The sequence below is a fragment of the Oncorhynchus keta genome, chromosome 24, assembly GCF_023373465.1.
Source record: "Oncorhynchus keta strain PuntledgeMale-10-30-2019 chromosome 24, Oket_V2, whole genome shotgun sequence".
Lineage (NCBI taxonomy): Eukaryota > Metazoa > Chordata > Actinopteri > Salmoniformes > Salmonidae > Oncorhynchus > Oncorhynchus keta.
In genome coordinates this window covers 28,465,031-28,485,391 of record NC_068444.1, presented here as the reverse complement: position 1 = coordinate 28,485,391, position 20,361 = coordinate 28,465,031, and the positions used below count along the sequence as shown (strand labels likewise).

The 20,361-nt window shown below is 43.4% G+C and overlaps 1 protein-coding gene across 1 annotated transcript; it reads left to right on the top strand.

Moving 5' to 3' along the window:
• Positions 1-12,220, top strand: LOC118402913 (cytochrome b-c1 complex subunit 2, mitochondrial). The gene is made up of 14 exons (XM_035801280.2): positions 1-156; positions 1,818-1,898; positions 7,727-7,876; positions 8,010-8,074; positions 9,224-9,280; positions 9,386-9,510; positions 9,673-9,770; positions 9,933-9,990; positions 10,123-10,218; positions 10,522-10,721; positions 10,927-11,007; positions 11,269-11,342; positions 11,467-11,620; positions 11,850-12,220. The coding sequence occupies exons 1-14, from the start codon at positions 124-126 to the stop codon at positions 11,931-11,933; spliced, it is 1,356 nt and encodes a 451-aa protein (XP_035657173.1). The 5' UTR covers positions 1-123; the 3' UTR covers positions 11,934-12,220.
• Positions 12,221-20,361: the final 8,141 nt, after the last annotated feature.

The following is a 20,361-nucleotide window of genomic DNA, read 5'->3' as shown; positions in this document are numbered from 1 at the left end:
ATACACTTGTTAGTGCACGTTTTTAAAACCCAGAAGAAGAAGTTGGTGCGCTAGGAATTCTGGGTACGACATTCCCGTGTCAGCCATATTGTTTCATCGTTCTGGTGTAAGGTTAAAGGGGAGATGAAGGGGATTCGCGGAATAAGTCAGTTATCGGTAAGAACTCCTTTGCCATTTTCATAAATTGAAGAGTTGATTATTCAGGAGACGTTTTTGATACCCACTTATAGATTGTGGGGCTTGGTTGGCGAGGATCGTGCTCGGGCCAGTATCTGAAAGTTTGCTGGAACAAATCCCCGAGGTGACAATGTAAAAACCTGTCGTTCTGCCCCCGAGCAAGGCAGTTAACCCACTGTTCCCGGGGCGCCGAAGACGTGGATGTCGATTAATGCAGCCGCCCGATCTTTTCTGCATCAGAGGGGTTGGGTTAAATGCGGAAGGCACATTTCAGTTGAATGCATTCATTTGTACAACTGATTGGGTATCCCATTTCACCACGAATTGTGATGACACTAGGTAGCTAACGTAAACATACTAGCGAGGAAGCGAACGTTAACACAATGATGATAAACCCAGCCTAAACGTTTGATAGTGGGTCGAAAATGTGGTTATTAATAAGCTAACGTTACAATTTGTGGAATATTTGATCTACTCTTTACCCGCTGTCAATGCGTTGTCAAATTTGTCCCTCGCGGTCTGTCCAATCAGAAGATCGGATCGTGCAGAGGATACTCGTTCCGTTGTTTATCAGTCTCACCGGGGGTCGCTATAGGGTTTAGCAGCTGTTGGTTTGACATCAAGCCTTCGGTGTGATTCTCCCTTGAAAGTCAAATGTAGTTCATAGCAGGTGGACTGTGCACTATGATGCAAATAGCTGGCACACACTGTCGTGTCATTCAATGAATCAGGACATAACGTTATTCAGTTGGCTACAACTTGATGTTTTAAAAGTTCCGATATCAATGAATACCGTAACATTCTCACAAGTTTGCTTTCCTAGCTAGCTAATGCATAAGTAAACTTTGCTGTCACGCTCTCACATACATTAACTGGGTTACATTAATACCCCCGTTTACAAGTAGGAATTGACTGGGTGACTTTTACTTAAGTCATTTTCTATTAAGGTACTTTTTCCACCAATGGTTAACATGAGTTAATCCAGAGATTCTTACCTTTGCCTCGATTCAGTAGCCATTGGATTTTGTAGTTCTTTATGATAGCCACATTTGCAGCTAATTATCATTACATTTTTGGGGGGCAAATACAGGTGAATATATTGATAAGTCACCTTTCCCTGTAATTTAACATTTTGTTTTATGAAAAGGATTTCTCTAAACAAAATTCCCCCGGCCAGAAGATACTATCGTCAATAGTGCGCTAAAGGTAGTTAGCGTCTATGAATGAGTTGAACTGGAGACAGACTTTCTAGGTAGCTAATTTCCCCCTTACAGCCAAGTTTATCGCGGCTCAAGTTTCATCATGGTCCAGCATGGTGAATATACCTATTCTTTGATTTTTGCACGTTCCATGATCCTCCTCCACAGTCCTCCAAAACCAAAACAAACTGAGTGACCGGGCTGCACTGTTGAATGGAAACAGAAAATACGGAATGTGCCTTTTTATTAAACATGAAACATTTGAATATTATTATACCACTGTGCCACCATAAGCTCCATCCACATCTGTCCAGTCTGCATTCAACCATCATTCTGTTTCTGATTCTCAATCATCTAATTGTCTCTCTCTATCCAGAGTCCAGACCCACCATAAAACACTAGTAGGATATTAAGTCACCTTGTATCTTTTCTCTATTACAGACAAGGCTTTACTCAGCCCAGGCTGCCCGGAAGTTGGATGTTGCTGCTGAGCATGTCAAGTTTCAGCCTCAGGATGTGCAGGTCAGTGGGTGTTGACATGTTTCTCTCTCCTCACGAATACATTTTTTTTGTAGCCACCCGGACAGACCAAGGCCCAGTTTCCCAAAAGTATCTTAAGGCTAAGTTCATCGTTAGAACCATTGAAGGAGTATCATGAAATCTCCGAGCTGTTTCCCAGAACCATCGTTATTAACGTTGCACTTGAAAATGCTCGTAATCTAACGCCTGACTCAGACCACAGCTACGTGCCTAATTAGATGCTTTTTTGCCCTCCCGTGTCACTTAATGCACAGAAGAAACCGAAGATCTCAGCTAAACATAGAATCACATGGTTTATCAGAGTCTTTCTGACCGCTGATAACTTCAGAACAAAGTTCACTACAAATACAAAGTTGCCAATGTTTTTAAAAAATATATATTTTTTACATTTTACCTTTATTTAACTAAGCAAGTCGGTTAAGAACAAATTCTTATTTTCAATGACGGCCTAGGAACAGTGGGTTAACTGCCTTGTTCAGGGGCAGAATGACAGATTTATACCTTGTCAGCTCGGGGATTCGATCTTGCAACCTTTCGGTTACTAGTCCAACGCTCAATGTCTTTCCAATTGATACAAACAAGCAACGTATAAAAAGATGCTTCAAATGAAAACTGAGATGAATGCATTAAATCATATTGAAACAGGCTACATTTAATTTTCAATCAATTTGGTTATGTTTTGGTACTTGTGCTCTACTGTCTGTAATTTGTCTCAATATATTACATGATATGTAGCCTAACGTGCACAATGATAGCATTTTTATTGGTCAAGCCGTAGAATAAGCCGCCTCAATATATGCAGCCGTAGGTCGTAGGACTAATATAGGAGCTGCTTCGTCGTCAGTATTGTGGAATAATTCTAATGTTAAGGTAAGATTTGAATGGAGAATGCTGATCCGAGAGCAGCGCTCCATTTCTTTTCGATCCTATCAGTATCGAAAATGTACCAATGGTGCATTTAGCAACTGTTCTCTTAGGGTAGTGTTTTGGGAAACGCAAGTTTTATCTCCGGATGTTGTAGGAAAGATGCATTGTTTAAACACTCAGAAGCCTAAATTCCATCACTATCGGGAAACCGGGCCCAGCCTCTGTCAGGCCTCAAATTCTCCACAGGGGCTGCCCTCATACCAATATGTTCATGTATGTGGTGGTCTGGGTGGAGATTGTCATCTGTCTTACTCTAACTCCAGTGTATTTACACAGGCCTTTTTTCCTTTGAGATATTGGTCTGATTTTATTATACCACATAGAATCTCTATGTACTGCTACAAACTGCCAGTGAAATGTTGTGCTGATTATATTTGTAATAGTTGAAGTAAAACTAGCAAAGGCATTTCAGATTTGTAATGTGATGCTTTCCACCCATTTGTTGCCTTTTATGTGAACATGCTATAACAGAACCTAGAGCTAAGACGTGTCACACTGCACTGCTCTGTTAACATTTTGTGACATCATAACTGCATAAAACACATGTTCAGGGCCTTCAGGAAGTATTCACTCCCCTGGACTTTTTCCACATTTTGTTTTGTTACAGCCTGAATTAAAAATGGATTCAATTGAGATGTCACTGGGCTGCATATAACACTCCACAATGTCAAAGTGGAATTATGTCAAGAAATGTTTACTAATTAATAAAAAATGAAAAGTTTAAATGTCTTGAGTCTAAGTATTCAACCCCTTTGTTATGGCAAACCTAAATCAGTTCAGGAGAAAACATTTGCTTAAGAAGCCACTTCATTTGCAAGGACTCACTCTGTGTGCAATAATAGTCAGGATAGAGAGCGTACTGCTACCAGACACACATCAGCAGAAGAGACTGCCTAGAGTGTAGCCTGTTTTCCAGATGATCAGTGGAGAGAGAGGACAAGACACGCCATATGACCACAAGTCACAGCACAGGGGTAACCCCACCAATAATACCTCATACATTAATAATTCATAGAACAACTCAGAGGCAATTTCATAGAGGCACCAGAAAATAACAAACCTAGTTAATTAGATTATTTGTGAATATCTGTATTCCTTATAGAGTGAAAAGGGAGTTGGGTACATTAATGGGAGAGTGTGTAGTTCAAAACAGTTGCTTACCGAGATGACATTGAATGTTCTTGAGAGGCCTAGTTACAGTTTTGACATAAATCGGCTTGAAAAGCTATGGCAAGACTTGAATGGCTGTCTAACAATGATTAATAACCAACTTGACAGAGCTTGAAGAAATATAAATATAAAAAATAATAATGTGCAATCCAGGTTTGCAAAGCTCTTAGAGACTTACCCAGAAATACTCACAGTAATCACTGCCAAAGGTAATTCTAACATGTAACTCAGGGGTGTGAATACTTATTTAAATGAGATATTTCTGTATTTCCTTTTCACAGAAAAAAGGTTTTCACTTTGTCATTATGTGTAGATTTTATTATTCAGGCTGTAACACAGCTAAATGTGGAATAAGTCATTTAACATTACATTTAAGTCATTTAGCAGACGCTCTTATCCAGAGCGACTTACAAATTGGTGCATTCACCTTACGACATCCAGTAGAACAGTCACTTTACAATAGTGCATCTAAATCTTAAAGGGGGGTGAGAAGGATTACTTATCCTATCCTAGGTATTCCTTAAAGAGGTGGGGTTTCAGGTGTCTCCGGAAGGTGGTGATTGACTCCGCTGTCCTGGCGTCGTGAGGGAGTTTGTTCCACCATTGGGGGGCCAGAGCAGCGAACAGTTTTGACTGGACTGAGCGGGAACTGTACTTCCTCAGTGGTAGGGAGGCGAGCAGGCCAGAGGTGGATGAACGCAGTGCCCTTGTTTGGGTGTAGGGCCTGATCAGAGCCTGGAGGTACTGAGGTGCCGTTCCCCTCACAGCTCCGTAGGCAAGCACCATGGTCTTGTAGCGGATGCGAGCTTCAACTGGAAGCCAGTGGAGAGAGCGGAGGAGCGGGGTGACGTGAGAGAACTTGGGAAGGTTGAACACCAGACGGGCTGCGGCGTTCTGGATGAGTTGTAGGGGTTTAATGGCACAGGCAGGGAGCCCAGCCAACAGCGAGTTGCAGTAATCCAGACGGGAGATGACAAGTGCCTGGATTAGGACCTGCGCCGCTTCCTGTGTGAGGCAGGGTCGTACTCTGCGGATGTTGTAGAGCATGAACCTACAGGAACGGGCCACCGCCTTGATGTTAGTTGAGAACGACAGGGTGTTGTCCAGGATCACGCCAAGGTTCTTAGCGCTCTGGGAGGAGGACACAATGGAGTTGTCAACCGTGATGGCGAGATCATGGAACGGGCAGTCCTTCCCTGGGAGGAAGAGCAGCTCCGTCTTGCCGAGGTTCAGCTTGAGGTGGTGATCCGTCATCCACACTGATATGTCTGCCAGACATGCAGAGATGCGATTCGCCACCTGGTCATCAGAAGGGGGAAAGGAGAAGATTAATTGTGTGTTGTCTGCATAGCAATGATAGGAGAGACCATGTGAGGTTATGACAGAGCCAAGTGACTTGGTGTATAGCGAGAATAGGAGAGGGCCTAGAACAGAGCCCTGGGGGACACCAGTGGTGAGAGCGCGTGGTGAGGAGACAGATTCTCGCCACGCCACCTGGTAGGAGCGACCTGTCAGGTAGGACGCAATCCAAGCGTGGGCCGCGCCGGAGATGCCCAACTCGGAGAGGAGGATCTGATGGTTCACAGTATCGAAGGCAGCCGATAGGTCTAGAAGGATGAGAGCAGAGGAGAGAGATTTAGCTTTAGCGGTGCGGAGCGCCTCCGTGATACAGGGAAGAGCAGTCTCAGTTGAATGACTAGTCTTGAAACCTGACTGATTTAGGATCAAGAAGGTCATTCAGAGAGAGATAGCGGGAGAGCTGGCCAAGGACGGCACGTTCAAGAGTTTTGGAGAGAAAAGAAAGAAGGGATACTGGTCTGTAGTTGTTGACATCGGAGGGATCGAGTGTAGGTTTTTTCAGAAGGGGTGCAACTCTCGCTCACTTGAAGACGGAAGGGACGTAGCCAGCGGTCAGGGATGAGTTGATGAGCGAGGTGAGGTAAGGGAGTAGGTCTCCGGAAATGGTCTGGAGAAGAGAGGAGGGGATAGGGTCAAGCGGGCAGGTTGTTGGGCGGCCGGCCGTCACAAGACTTCATCTGGAGAGAGAGGGGAGAAAGAGGTCAGAGCACAGGGTAGGGCAGTGTGAGCAGAACCAGCGGTGCCGTTTGACTTAGCAAACGAGGATCAGATGTCGTCGACCTTCTTTTCAAAATGGTTGACGAAGTCATCTGCAGAGAGGGAGGAGGAGGGGGGGGGGGAGGAGGATTCAGGAGGGAGGAGAAGGTGGCAAAGAGCTTCCTAGGGTTAGAGGCAGATGCTTGGAATTTAGAGTGGTAGAAAATGGCTTTAGCAGCAGAGACAGAGGAGGAAAATGTAGAGAGGAGGGAGTGAAAGGATGCCAGGTCCGCAGGGAGGCGAGTTTTCCTCCATTTCTGCTCGGCTGCCCGGAGCCCTGTTCTGTGAGCTCGCAATGAGTCGTCGAGCCACGGGGCGGGAGGGGAGGACCGAGCCGGCCTGGAGGATAGGGGACATAGAGAGTCAAAGGATGCAGAAAGGGAGGAGAGGAGGGTTGAGGAGGCAGAATCAGGAGATAGGTTGGAGCAGAGGGAAGAGATGATAGGATGGAAGAGGAGAGAGTAGCGGGGGAGAGAGAGCGAAGGTTGGGACGGCGCGATACCATCCGAGTAGGGGCAGTGTGGGAGGTGTTAGATGAGAGCGAGAGGGAAAAGGATACAAGGTAGTGGTCGGAGACTTGGAGGGGAGTTGCAATGAGGTTAGTGGAAGAACAGCATCTAGTAAAGATGAGGTCGAGCGTATTGCCTGCCTTGTGAGTAGGGGGGGAAGGTGAGAGGGTGAGGTCAAAAGAGGAGAGGAGTGGAAAGAAGGAGGCAGAGAGGAATGAGTCAAAGGTAGACGTGGGGAGGTTAAAGTCGCCCAGCACTGTGAGAGGTGAGCCGTCCTCAGGAAAGGAGCTTATCAAGGTATCAAGCTCATTGATGAACTCTCCGAGGGGACCTGGAGGGCGATAAATGATAAGGATGTTAAGCTTGAAAGGGCTGGTAACTGTGACAGCATGGAATTCAAAGGAGGCGATAGACAGATGGGTAAGGGGAGAAAGAGAGAATGACCACTTGGGAGAGATGAGGATCCCGGTGCCACCACCCCGCTGACCAGAAGCTCTCGGTGTGTGCGAGAACACGTGGGCGGACGAAGAGAGAGCAGTAGGAGTAGCAGTGTTGTCTGTGGTGATCCATGTTTCCGTCAGTGCCAAGAAGTCGAGGACTGGAGGGAGGCATAGGCTGAGATGAACTCTGCCTTGTTGGCCGCAGATCGGCAGTTCCAGAGGCTACCGGAGACCTGGAACTCCACGTGGGTCGTGCGCGCTGGGACCACCAGATTAGGTGGCCGCGGCCACGCGGTGTGGAGCGTTTTGTATGGTCTGTGCAGAGAGGAGAGAACAGGGATAGACAGACACATAGTTGACAGGCTACAGAAGAGGCTACGCTAATGCAAAGGAGATTGGAATGACAAGTGGACTACACGTCTCGAATGTTCAGAAAGTTAAGCTTACGTAGCAAGAATCTTATTGACTAAAATGATTAAAATGATACAGTACTGCTGAAGTAGGCTAGCTGGCAGTGGCTGCGTTGTTGACACTACACTAATCAAGTCGTTCCGTTGAGTGTAATAGTTTCTGCAGTGCTCAAGTCAAGGGGTATGAATACTTCCTGAAGGCACTGTAGGTGTGATGCTAACTGATATTTCTCCTCCAGGTGACTAAACTGCCCAGCGGTCTGGTGATAGCCTCACTGGACAACTACTCCCCGGCTTCCAGGATCGGTGTGTTTGTGAAAGCTGGCTGTCGATATGAGTCCCCGGACAACCAGGGGGTCACCCACCTGCTCCGTCTGGCTGCCAACCTGGTACGCCTGGTTCTGGTTCATTAACCCTCCATCAACATGATGTATCCAGGAGCTCGAGTGATTGTTCAATGTACTCAATACTGCTTAGGAACTAGTGATGTGGTTCATCCCAATCTCTGCTGCTCTTTTCCAGACTACCAAAGGTGCTTCAGCCTTCAGGATCTGTCATGGTGTGGAAGCAGTTGGAGGAAGTCTAGGGTCAGTGTCTGTGATTTAGTGTACATCCTCATACAAACATAAAGAGAACTAAACATACCTTTGATTTAGATTGTTTGGGATACTTAATTAAAGACATGTTCCGTTACTTTGATGACTAACAACGTATTTTTTTTAAACCTCCAGCTTTTGGCTGGATGTGTCAATGGGTAGTTCATGCATCATCATCTGAGAAGAATTACTGTTTTACCTCAATTTGCCACGAAATCCCTAGTTTGAAAGTGACTGTTTTCTTGAAGCTGTGCCGTGCCATTTTCCCCCAAGTGGGCCAGCTCCCTAGCAGTTTGAGTTCTAGCCAATGATCTTCAGCCCCTCGCATTTGAGTGGCAGCTAGCAAGGGGCCTGCCCAGCATTATCCAATGAGGTTGCAGGATGGGCCTGATTGTTCTGTGGACACAGCAGAGAGAGAGAGAACAATGCCGCGGTGCACATACGTATGTGACTTTTTTGGTTCATGAGTGCTACTTTCACAACTACTGGCTAAAAAGTATACAAAATTACCAGAGAATCTCTTTAGCATATTTTCTGACTAGCTGTACCACTGCCATGGATGTCATACTTTCGTATATATAGTGTAAGTATGTGGACATCCCTTCAAATGAGTGGATTCGGATATTTCAGCCATACCCGTTGCTGACAGTTGTATAAAATTGAGCACACAGCCATGCGATCTCCATAGACAAACATTGGCAGTAGAATGGTCTTACTGAAGTGCGCAGTGACTTTCAATGTGGCACCGTCATAGGATGCCACCTTTCCAACAAGTCAGTCCGTAAAATTTCTGCCCTGCTAGAGCTGCCCTGGTCAACTGTAAGTGCTGTTATTGTGAAGTGGAAATGTCTAAGAGCAACAACGGCTCAGCCGCGAAGTGGTAGGCCACACAAGCTCATCGCCCAACATCAGTACCTGACCTCACTAATGCTCTTGTGGCTGAATGGAAAGCAAGTCCCCGCAGCAATGTTCCAACATCTTGTAGAACACCTTCCCAGAAGAAAGGAGGCTGTTAAAGCAGCAATGGGGGGGACCAACTCCATATTAATGCCCATGATTTTAGAATGAGATGTTCGACGAGCAGGTGTCCATATACTTCTGGTCATGTAGTGTATCTGTGTGTGTGTGTTTTCTATGCAGCGTGACGTCATCCAGAGAGAACATGATCTACTCTGTTGACTGTCTCAGAGACCACATGTAAGTGTTGCTTGCCTCACGTATACATATGTGTACACAAACATAGATCTAATATATGGTGAATAAATCATTGTTATTCTCCTTTCTGTGTGTTGTCTAATGCAGTGACACAGTGATGGAGTACCTGATCAATGTGACCACAGCACCAGAGTTCAGGCCATGGGAGGTGTCTGACCTCACCTCCAGGGTCAAGATGGACAGGGCCCTGGCTGCACAGTCCCCCCAGATGGGTTAGCACACACATACACACTCAGTCAGTCATGTGGTTGTTTTTGTTTCTTTATTTGAATATACTTTCTGTTAACGGCTCTAGATTACATTATGCTGAATGTCAAAAGATTGCAAATTGTCATCACACTGCGTCTGAAGGGCCTTGCGGTTATTTTCCTCAGGTGTGATTGAGGGTCTACATGGAGCTGCTTACAAGAACACGCTGTCCAACTCCCTCTACTGCCCAGACTACATGGTTGGCCACGTCGACGCTGACCATGTAAGACACTCAACATCCTGGTCCCTGCATTATCATCGAGTTGGGACTAATGCTATGGACGTTCATCTTCCTCTCCTGATGCACAACCCAGCATGCTCTACTTCACGAAGTACAGCATTACGTTTATGTTTTTGATTAACCCTCTGATGTTTGCCTCTCCAGATGCACAATTTTATCCAGAACAATTTCACAAGTGCAAGAATGGCTCTGGTTGGGCTTGGTAAGTGTTAAACATGTATATTTAATAAAACATATTTTTTTATCAAATTATTTTTCTCCAGGTAGCTGTGCGTTAAGGTAATATTTAAAAAATATATATTATTGTATTCTTACATGCATTCTATGTGTTCAGGTGTGGACCACGATGTTCTGAAGCAGGTAGGAGAACAGTTCCTCAACATCCGCAGTGGGATGGGCACCGCTGGGACAAAGGCTCAGTACCGAGGCGGTAAGACTTTTATTCCACTATCTGCTAAAAGCATGAAACCTAATTTTCCTCTGGCATGGAAAATTCCCTGAATTCTAAGTTTCTTGCTGCCTTTCTCTCTCCTCTCTCTCTGCGTCTCCCTCTCTCCTCTCTCTCTGCGTCTCCCTCTCTCCTCTCTCCTCTCTCTCTGCGTCTCCCTCTCTCCTCTCTCCTCTCTCTCTGCGTCTCCCTCTCTCCTCTCTCTCTGCGTCTCTCTCTCTCTTCTCTCTCTCTGCGTCTCCCTCTCTCCTCTCTCTGCGTCTCCCTCTCTCCCTTCCTCTCTAGGTGAGGTGAGGGTGCAGAATGGGTCCAGCCTGGTGCACTCTGCAGTGGTGTCTGAGGGGGCGGCGGTGGGCACAGATGAGGTCATGGCCTTCTCTGTACTTCAGCATGTCCTGGGGGCGGGGCCACACATCAAGAGAGGCTCCAATTCCACCTCCAAACTCATCCAGGGCGTTGCTAAGGCTACTGCAGACCCCTTCGATGTGAGTGGCATAATCACCAGATTGGATTGTGTTTGTGTTTTCATAGCTGGGCTATATACAAGAGGAGAATGCAATATGTGGAGGAATCTTTTGAAATAAGTGTTTTGTGCAGAATAGATATTGTATTCTATCATGCAGAATTTCATATGGTTGTATTAGAGTGGCAAAACAAATGTCATTCTCCTTTGGTGTCCCCTCCTTTTAGGCCTCTGCTTTCAATGTCAACTACTCTGACTCTGGCCTGTTTGGAGTCTACACTATCTCCCAGTCTGCAGCAGCTGGTGATGTGAGTATTATGTCTCTTAAATTTCCACTGCTTTCTAATAAGGTACTTTTTATGAGAATTCATAAAGCTTAATTTGAACTCTTCACAACAGCTTTCTGAATCAGTTGCTAAGTAGTCCGATGAACCGTGTGAGTGATAGTTACTTTTACATAGAATGTAATGTAAGATCATTCATTTAGCATGAGGAAAGAGCATAATGAAGATTAACTTTGACCTCCCATTGATCCATTTACTGACCTATCCCTGTCCTCCTCTCTACAGGTGATCAAGGCAGCTATTGGCCAGGTGAAGGCTGTTGCAAGTGGGGTCTCAGAAGCTGACCTGACCCGCGCCAAGTAAGCTAACATGCACACAGACTTCAGTATAGAATTTGAGTACATATAATCGAGAAAAGTATTGCAAATAGAAGGGAATTTCTACATGTTGACTTAAGTTGTGCCTGTTTCTTTACCCCTTTAGGACCCAGCTGAAGGCTGAGTACCTGATGTCGTTGGAGAGCTCAGAGGGTTTGTTAGATGCCATGGGTTCACAGGCTCTGGCCAGAGGGGCCTACCACTCCCCCGAGGCCATCGCACAGATGATCGACTCAGTCTCAGCAACTGATGTTGCCAACGTACGTTTATTCAGTTTTTGGCGAATATTAACTTCCACATAAGTTTAATTTTGATTTAGTCATGCATTGATGTGAATTGGACAGGAAGTGAACATTTGAGTGGAAGTGAATATATTTCTATATTACCGTCTTTGCTGCAGCTCACTCTCAACTTGCACGGTATATTCTGAGTGTTTCCTAGTTTGTTTGTTTGTTTTTGTGCTTAGATGTGTTTTCTTTCTTCTCTCAGGCTGCAAATAAGTTTGTGTCGGGCAAGAAGTCCATGGCTTCAAGTGGAAACCTCGTCAAGACGCCCTTCGTAGACGAGATCTAAACTCTTCCAACTTTTTTTCACCTGTGGTTTTAAAACGCACAACAAAAGCCCATCTGTCCATTCAAAACAAACCGCCTGAAACAGTCATTATCCCCATTTCACCATTGTTCTTCTGAGGAATAATAATGTTGTCCAACCAACCCTCAATATTTATAGTTGTTGCTGTTTTTAAGTTGATCTTGATTGTTTGTGCATAAGGAAATAAGATCCACATTTGTTCACTTCTTGAACTGTATAGATTATATAAATTAATTAATAAACTATATCTACCTTCATGTAAAGATTCACCCATTTTGGATGTTATATTGTTTTTGTACATCTGAGTGATGTTCTATCGATTCCCTGGGTCATTTCATGTTTTCATGTGTAGCTGCGCTATTGCCATTATACAGCAATTCGGCCGGGATAACGCAGCATTGGGATAAAGCCTGTCACTAGACTGGATACCTTACGGAAAAATCAGCGTGACCGACGTTTCGTGTCTGTTTTGACTTTTTTTTATTTTAATGCGTTGTGTCCGCCTACTTCCTGGCGGTAACACCAGCCCCTCTTAGGACATCATTACCATTTTGGTGAGTGTAAAAATAATCGAGGCCGAAGAGGCAATGTTGGCAATGAATTGAATGGAAAAGACATCAATGAAGTCCTGAACTCTGGTCTCTCTAAATTGGCCTCCGTGCCAGTAGGTGGTGCTGTAGTGAATCCTGTTGCAGCTAGGGTTGGTCCTGCTGCGGAAAAGATAAAGGGGGGGGGGAAGAGGGATCTGATAATGACATGGGATTCGGACTCATTTATTAATCTTGCTTTTGTTAGAGGTTGAAAAAACAGTTATACATCGAAATACAAGGAAAAAATTGAGGTTAACGACTTTTAGATCGCGAAAACGTCTATCATATAGTACATGTCAAATGTCATGACGCGGGAGGTTGTCTTCTCGAATGAGCCATTTTATCATATTTTTTACAATATTCTTGAAGGGTCTCTAACACATTTCTCCTATTTGTTTGCCTCTTCAGTTCATGCTGTTGTGAATGTCAGACGGCATGTTGAACATTGTGACTAAATTGATAGGGCAGTTTGTTTAGGAGATTTTACAGCTAACTATAGCTACATCAGATGCTGATATTGACTTTGGAATTATTGTAGGTAGCTACTTAGCTAGCCAGCCAGCCCATAGAGAGCACTGCATTGTCGGTTTTGTAGTCGATTTGAGCTGCAACAGATTTACACTACGAATTTCATATGTTACCAACATAATTTGACGACAAAATAAAACAGTTGTAAACAAAAACATGTTGTTCTCCCATATTAGTGCAATGTAACACTGACAATGATAGGAATGGGTGGTTTTGGTTGGGTTTTTCCGTTGAAGGTGGAATAAAACAAGAATTCCCTATAAGTAGACCAGGTGATAATAAAGTAAAAGTGTTAATACATTGCCCATAGTGTGAAATTATTGCTTTCATGAAAAAGTGTTCGATTACATCCTATCATGTTGAGCAACTACGTCTACATCGTTCATCGGTTGATTCGTTAATTGTTCCCAGAAATTAGTGACTCTTGGCCTGGTGGGTTTATTGTGACATGTTTTCTAATGAGAAAAACACCTAGCATTTTTGTTCCAAAAGGTTTACACTTGACGTTTAAGCAAGAGTTCGTAAGTATGGTCCCCCCCCACACGTCCGACCTTAATGAAGTACTTATAAAACATTTTCGTTCATGAAATAACATGCTACTTTCCTGCCAGTGCCAGCACTTTGCATATCTGTGGACTTTACCTCCATTTTTGTTGTCATTAACCCATTTAATCCCATAGGCCACAGCACAAAACGTATGTACTGTATGCATTATCAACGTGTCATTTAGAGAAGATTCATATGCTTTCTTCAAAATTGTATTTTACAGACAGATTTGGCACCAGAAGTCTCCATTCAACAGCTTTAAAATCAATACATTGTTGACGTTTAACAATATTTTCATTGTTAACATAATGTTTAAAGGCTCTAGTTTACATATGTGCTTTCATATTCAATACATTGAATTCATGATGCTTGTGGTATATGAAAATATCTTTGTGGTCCCAATTGTGACCAATGGGACAATAGTTACGAATCTATTATATAAATTTAATCATAGTATATCATTTTTTTCAGTAGATTAAGATTGTTCGGTTATGGATACTTGATACATTAGCCTTAAACTATGCTTAAGAGATTAATTTTTAAAATATATATGACATTTTTGACTATAAAACATTTAATTTTGTTATTTCAAGGGGAATTGGTGATGTATAGACCCCTAAATGCAATAACCTGTAATATAATAACATAAATAGTTGATGTCAATAGCTTTGTTCAGTGTCTCTTGAACAAGGGTAGACTTGGTTTATGTGAGTTTTGCTAAATAGTTACAAGGGCAGATGTGTTTTTATCAGAATATTGGACATGGCCACTGTACAAAAGGCTGTGAAGTATTTGTAGTTAATCATATCAGTAATGTTAGTTCATCATATCAGAGCTGTAGTTCCGCCCACCAGTGAAGTGGAGCAGAGCATGCTGGGCAATCTCCAGCTCAGAAAAGATCAGTTTGAGAGATGTTAAGGGAGAGAAAGTTCTGGCCATCCTTGTGTTTTCTCACCAGTTAGCTTTCATTGTGTTAGCCAAGGCCAGTGTGCATCCTTGTTGATATACCACACACAAACTTTGTTTGAAACAAGTTGCCAGGCTACTAATTGCCTTAGCCCATCCAGACTACATATACTGTGCAGTGCTGTTCCATGCTTATCCATCTTCAGTGTTATTAAACCACCTCAACTGGAATCCTACCTGTCTGTCATTTGTACCCTTACCAGCACACTGGAACAAACACATAAAGTACATCTAAACCTAATCTAAAGAATATACAGTCCACCAAGTCCTCACTTACAGCCACAGCCCATAGGTGTTAACCTTGTTCGTATGGGTATATTAGGGCTGAAGTGCAGGTGTAGACATGCATGGTTTGTATGAATGAGGAGGCTTGGACACTGCAGTAGACCTGCTTTATATGAGTATCAAGCTTTATGCCCATGAATAAACCTGGTTTATATGAGTTATGGGATGTAGAGATTTACCAGGCTCATTCAGGTAATGGGTCTAAATGGACGTCTAATAGCCCCTTCAAATCCTTTCTGGCAGTGACGTAGTCAAGTCACTAAACTTCAAGTTGAGTCCCGAGTGCCTAGCATTCAAGTCTAATTCTGAGTCCTTTATACTTGAGTCACAAGTCCCTTGGTAGTGCTTAAAACTATATTTTGTTAGGTAGAAAGCTATGTAATGCTGTTTATAGTAACTATGTGTGCTGGGGGATAGCTGGATATAGGTAAATGTTGGTGACATGGGGGAATACCTTGACAAACTGGGTATCAGGGCTAAGATCAGCACGTAACAGGGCTGAGGTGTTTTGGCAAAGGAACTGGAGTCTATTGGTAACAAATGGGGCAAGGATATAGGTGTATTGGGACTTGATTGGATCAATATTGGGGTATTGGCATGTGGGTGTTGGATAGGGCATTGGGGTAACAGGGATGTGTGAGTCATTGGGCTGAGGTATATATACAGTTGAAGTCGGAAGTTTACATACACTTAGGTTGGAGTCATTAAAACTCGTTTTTTCAACAACAAATTTCTTGTTACATACTATAGTGTTGTCAAGTCAGTTAAGACATCTACTTTGTGCATGACACAAGTCATTTTTCCAGCAATTGTTTACAGACAGATTATTTCACTTATAATTCACTGTATCACAATTCCAGTGGGTCACAAGTTTGCATACACTAAATTGACTGTGCCTTTAAATAGCTTGGAAAATTCCAGAAAATTATGTCATGGCTTTTGAAGCTTCTGATAGGCTAATTGACATCATTTGAGTCAATTGGAGGTGTACCTGTGGATTTATTTCGAGGCCTACCTTCAAACTCAGTGCCTCTTTGCTTGACATCATGGGAAAATCAAAATAAATCAGCCAAGACCTCAGAAAATAAATTGTAGACCTCCACAAGTCTGGTTCATCCTTGGAAGCAATTTCCAAACGCCTGAAGGTACCATGTTCATCTGTACAAACAATAGTACGCAAGTATAAACACCATGGGCCCACACAGCTGTCATACCGCTCAGGAAGGAGACGCATTCTGTCTCCTAGAGATGAACATACATTGGTGAAAAAAGTGCAAATCAATCCCAGAACAACAGCAAAGGACCTTGTGAAGATGTTGGAGGAAACAGGTACAAAACTATCTATATACACAGTATAACGAGTCCTATATCGACATAACCTGAACGGCCGCTCAAGGAAGGAAGAAGCCACTGCTCAAAAACCGCCATAAAAAAGCCAGACTACGGTTTGCAACTGCACATGGGGACAAAGATAGTACTTTTTGGAGAAACGTCCTCTGGTCTGATGAAACAAAAATATAACTGTTTGGCCATAACGACCATCATTATGTTTGGAGGAAAAAGGGGGAGGCTTGCAAGCCGAAGAACACCATCCCAACCGTGAAGCACGGGGGTGGCAGCATCATGTTGTGGGGGTGCTTTGCTGCAGGAGGGACTGGACAATGACTCCAAGCATACTTCCAAAGTTGTGGCAAAATGGCTTAAGGACAACCAAGTCAAGGTATTGGAGTGGCCATCACAAACCCTGACCTCAATCCTATCGAAAATATGTAGGCAGAACTGAAAAAGTGTGTGCGAGCAAGGAGGCATACAAACCTGACTCCGTTACACCAGCTCTGTCAGGAAGAATGGGCCAAAATTCACCCAATTTATTCTGGGAAGCTTGTGGAAGGCTACCTGAAATGTTTGACCCAAGTTAAACAATTTAAAGGCAGTGCTACCAAATACTAATTGAGTGTATGTAAACTTCTGACCCACTGGGAATGTGATGAAATAAATAAAAGCTTAAATAAATAATTCTCTCTACTATTATTCTGGCATTTCACATTCTTAAAATAAAGTGGTGATCCTAACTGACCTAAGACAGTTTTTTACTAGGATTAAATGTCAGGAATTGTGAAAAACTGAGTTTAAATGTATTTGGCTAAGGTGTATGTAAACTTCTGACTTCAACTGTACATGTTGTGGCTGGGGAATAGGCATAAATTATTGTTAATTATAGGCAGAGCACTGCATATTCTCATCGGGCACAATTGTAGCTGAAAATAAAACAGCCTACTTTTTCAAATTCTTTTCACTCAAATAATAAATAAAATCAGCATGTATTGCATGTAAGGGTTTCGAATGGCATTAGATTTGCATAGTGGCATGTCTGGGAATTTTTTGGGAACAAATGGGTAAAAGGCCAAAATAATTGCATTTACTTGTTAGGCAACCAGCTGCAATTGGATTCTGAATTTGCTCAACATTTGGGCAGAACCAGCATACAATTCAACTTGAGAATGTATGTACACTCAACTTTTCAATTTGAGAATTTATTCTACCTTATTTGCATATTTCTCAATGTACATTGCCTTTCGAGTGTATTGTAGTTTCCACCCATGACTCTTATTTGTTAGCAACAGACACATGGTTGTTGTATTCAATGGCTTTCAGTCCTGCAGCCTTCACCAAGTGAGTGTCTAAGTGAATATGTTATCTTTAAAATGAAACTCTTTATGACAAGGGTAAGTTATAAGGAATTGGCGACTATGCTACAGGACTGCTTAGCTAGTGCTGAATGGACTATGTTCCGGGACTCCGCCAATAGCATCGATGAGCTAGCCACCTCTATCACTGGCTTTCGATAGGAAATGCATCGCTGACCTTGTCCCCACAGTGAAGGTTTGCTGCTTCCCCAATCAAAAGCCCTGGATTAACACGAAGGTTGGTGCTAAACTAAAGGACAGGGCTACCGCACACAGGGCTATCGCAGCCAACCCAGAGGCTACGGCTGAGGACACGAACAAGTGCAAGAAGTTCTGCTACGACCTCCTCAGAGCCATCAAACAACCAAGAGTTCAATATATAGGAACAAGGTGGAATCCTATTACACAGGCTCAGACACCCGTCGCATGTGGCAGGGGCTACAGTAAATTATAGATTACAAAGGATGACCCAGCCGTAATATGCATAACGATGCTTCTTTACCAGACAAACTCAATGCATTTTATGAACGCTTCGACAAAAACAACACCAAGCCATGCATGAGGTTCCCCACCGATCCAGGGGACTGGGTGGTCTCGCTTTCCGGGGCCAACGTGAGTTAATTAGGTCAACACTTGCAAAGCAGCTGAGCCGAACGGAATTCCAGAGCGTGTTCTTGGAGCATGCGCAGAACAGCTGGCAGGTATATTCACTGTCATTTTCAAGCTCTTCTTGTCCCAGTCTGTAATCCCTACATCTCAAGCTGACCACCATCATTCCTGTTCCCAAGAACTCTAATGCTACCTGTCACAATGACTACCACCCTGTTGCACTCACATCTGTAATCATGAAGTGCTGGTTATGGCACACATCAACTTCATCATCCCAGGTGGTGAGGGTAGGCAACATCACCTCTGCCATGCTGACCCTCAACACAGGGGCCCCACAGGGGTGTGTGCTTAGTCCCCGCCTGTACTCCCTGTTCACCCATGACTGCATGGCCACGCACGATTCCAACACCATCATCAAGTTTGCTGACGACAACCTGGTAGGCCTGATCCCCGGTGACGAAGACAGCCTACAGCGGGCCCCCATCCACATCGACGAGGTTGCAGTAGCGCGGGTCCAGAGCTTCAAGTTCCTCGGTGTCCAAATCAATAAGGACTTGAAGCTGCAATATGTAACTTTTTGGGCGACCCGACCAAATTCATATACAGTGCCTTCAAAAGTATTCATCCCCCTTGGTGTTTTTACTATTTTATTGCATTACAACCTGTAATTTAAATAGATTTTTATTTGGATTTCATGTAATGGACATACACAAAATAGTCCAAATTGGTGAAGTGAAATTAAAAAAATAACTTGTTTCATAAAATAAAAAATAAAAACAGAAAAGTGGTGTGTGCATATGTATTCACCCCCTTTGCTATGGAAGCCCCTAAATAAGATCTGGTGCAACCAATTACCTTCAGAAGTCACATAATTAGTTACATAAAGTCCACCTGTGTGCAATCTAAGTGTCACATGATCTGTCACATGATCTCAGTATATATATATGCACCTGTTCTGAAAGGCCCCAATGCATAGTGCAAACTGTAAAGTTTGGTGGAGGAGGAATAATGATCTGTGGCTGTTTTTCATGGTTCGGGCTAGGACCCTTAGTTCCAGTTAAGGGAAATGTTAACGTTACAGCATACAATGATATTCTAGACAATTCTGTGTTTTCAACTTTGTGGCAACAGTTCGAGAAAGGTCCTTTCCTGTTTCAGCATGACAATGCCCCATGCACAAAGCAAGGTCCATACAGAAATGGTACGTTGAGATCTGTGTGGAAGAACTTGACTGATCTGCACAGAGCACTGACCTCAACCCCATCAAACACCTTTGGGATGAATTGGAACGCCGACTGTGAGCCAGGCCTAATCACCCAACATCAGTGCCAGACCTCACTAATGCTCTTGTGAGGTGAATGAAAGCAAGTCCCCGCAGGAATGTTCCAGCATCTAGTGAAAAGCCTTCTCAGAAGAGTGGAGGCTGTTTTCGCAGCAACGGGTGGACCAACTCCATACTACGGGATTGGTGTCCCTAAACGGGGATAGTTGTTGCTAACGTGTGCTAATGTGATGTCGTGCCTTTGGCTATGCCGGATTAAGTGATATGACATGCTATTCTATAAAATTCTTTCTCCGTAATTAATATTACCCGATTGAGCTAATCATGTAAATGTAATTAACTAGAGAGTCGGGGCACCATGAAAGAATATTTATAGAGTTGTTATCTTCCGAATAAACTCTTAAAGACCTAGTAATATTTTACATCAATAGCAGTCAATATTAATCGTCACCTTAATTCAGTCTCATCTGAAAGTTGTAAATTCTTGGTTATCTTCACAAACCCTGGCTAACAAGTTGAATCAGCAATACAAAATTGTGTTTAATTATTTATTTACTAAATACCTAACTAATCACACAGAATTACATACAGCATCTTATGCATTCTAAATTACCGCCCATTTGGAAAAGGAAAATGCAATAAATATTTACTCTGAGCTGTGCTTGTAGGTTGGTGGTAGATGGAAGGCCGTGTTGTCAAACCGAGTCCTTTGAAGAATGTCTCTGGTGGTCAATTGGATAAGTTGTAGTAACGTCGTTGTGTAGTAGATGGGATACTCTGTCTGTTCTATCCTAGCCCGAGTTTGCTGTTGCTAACTCAACGGCTATGAGGTATCACTTCTGTAGTGAATAAGAGTTCAAAGTTTATACCATTCGCAACCAAAGCTCACGTTGAGGTTGGCTTAGTTCTGTAGTTGA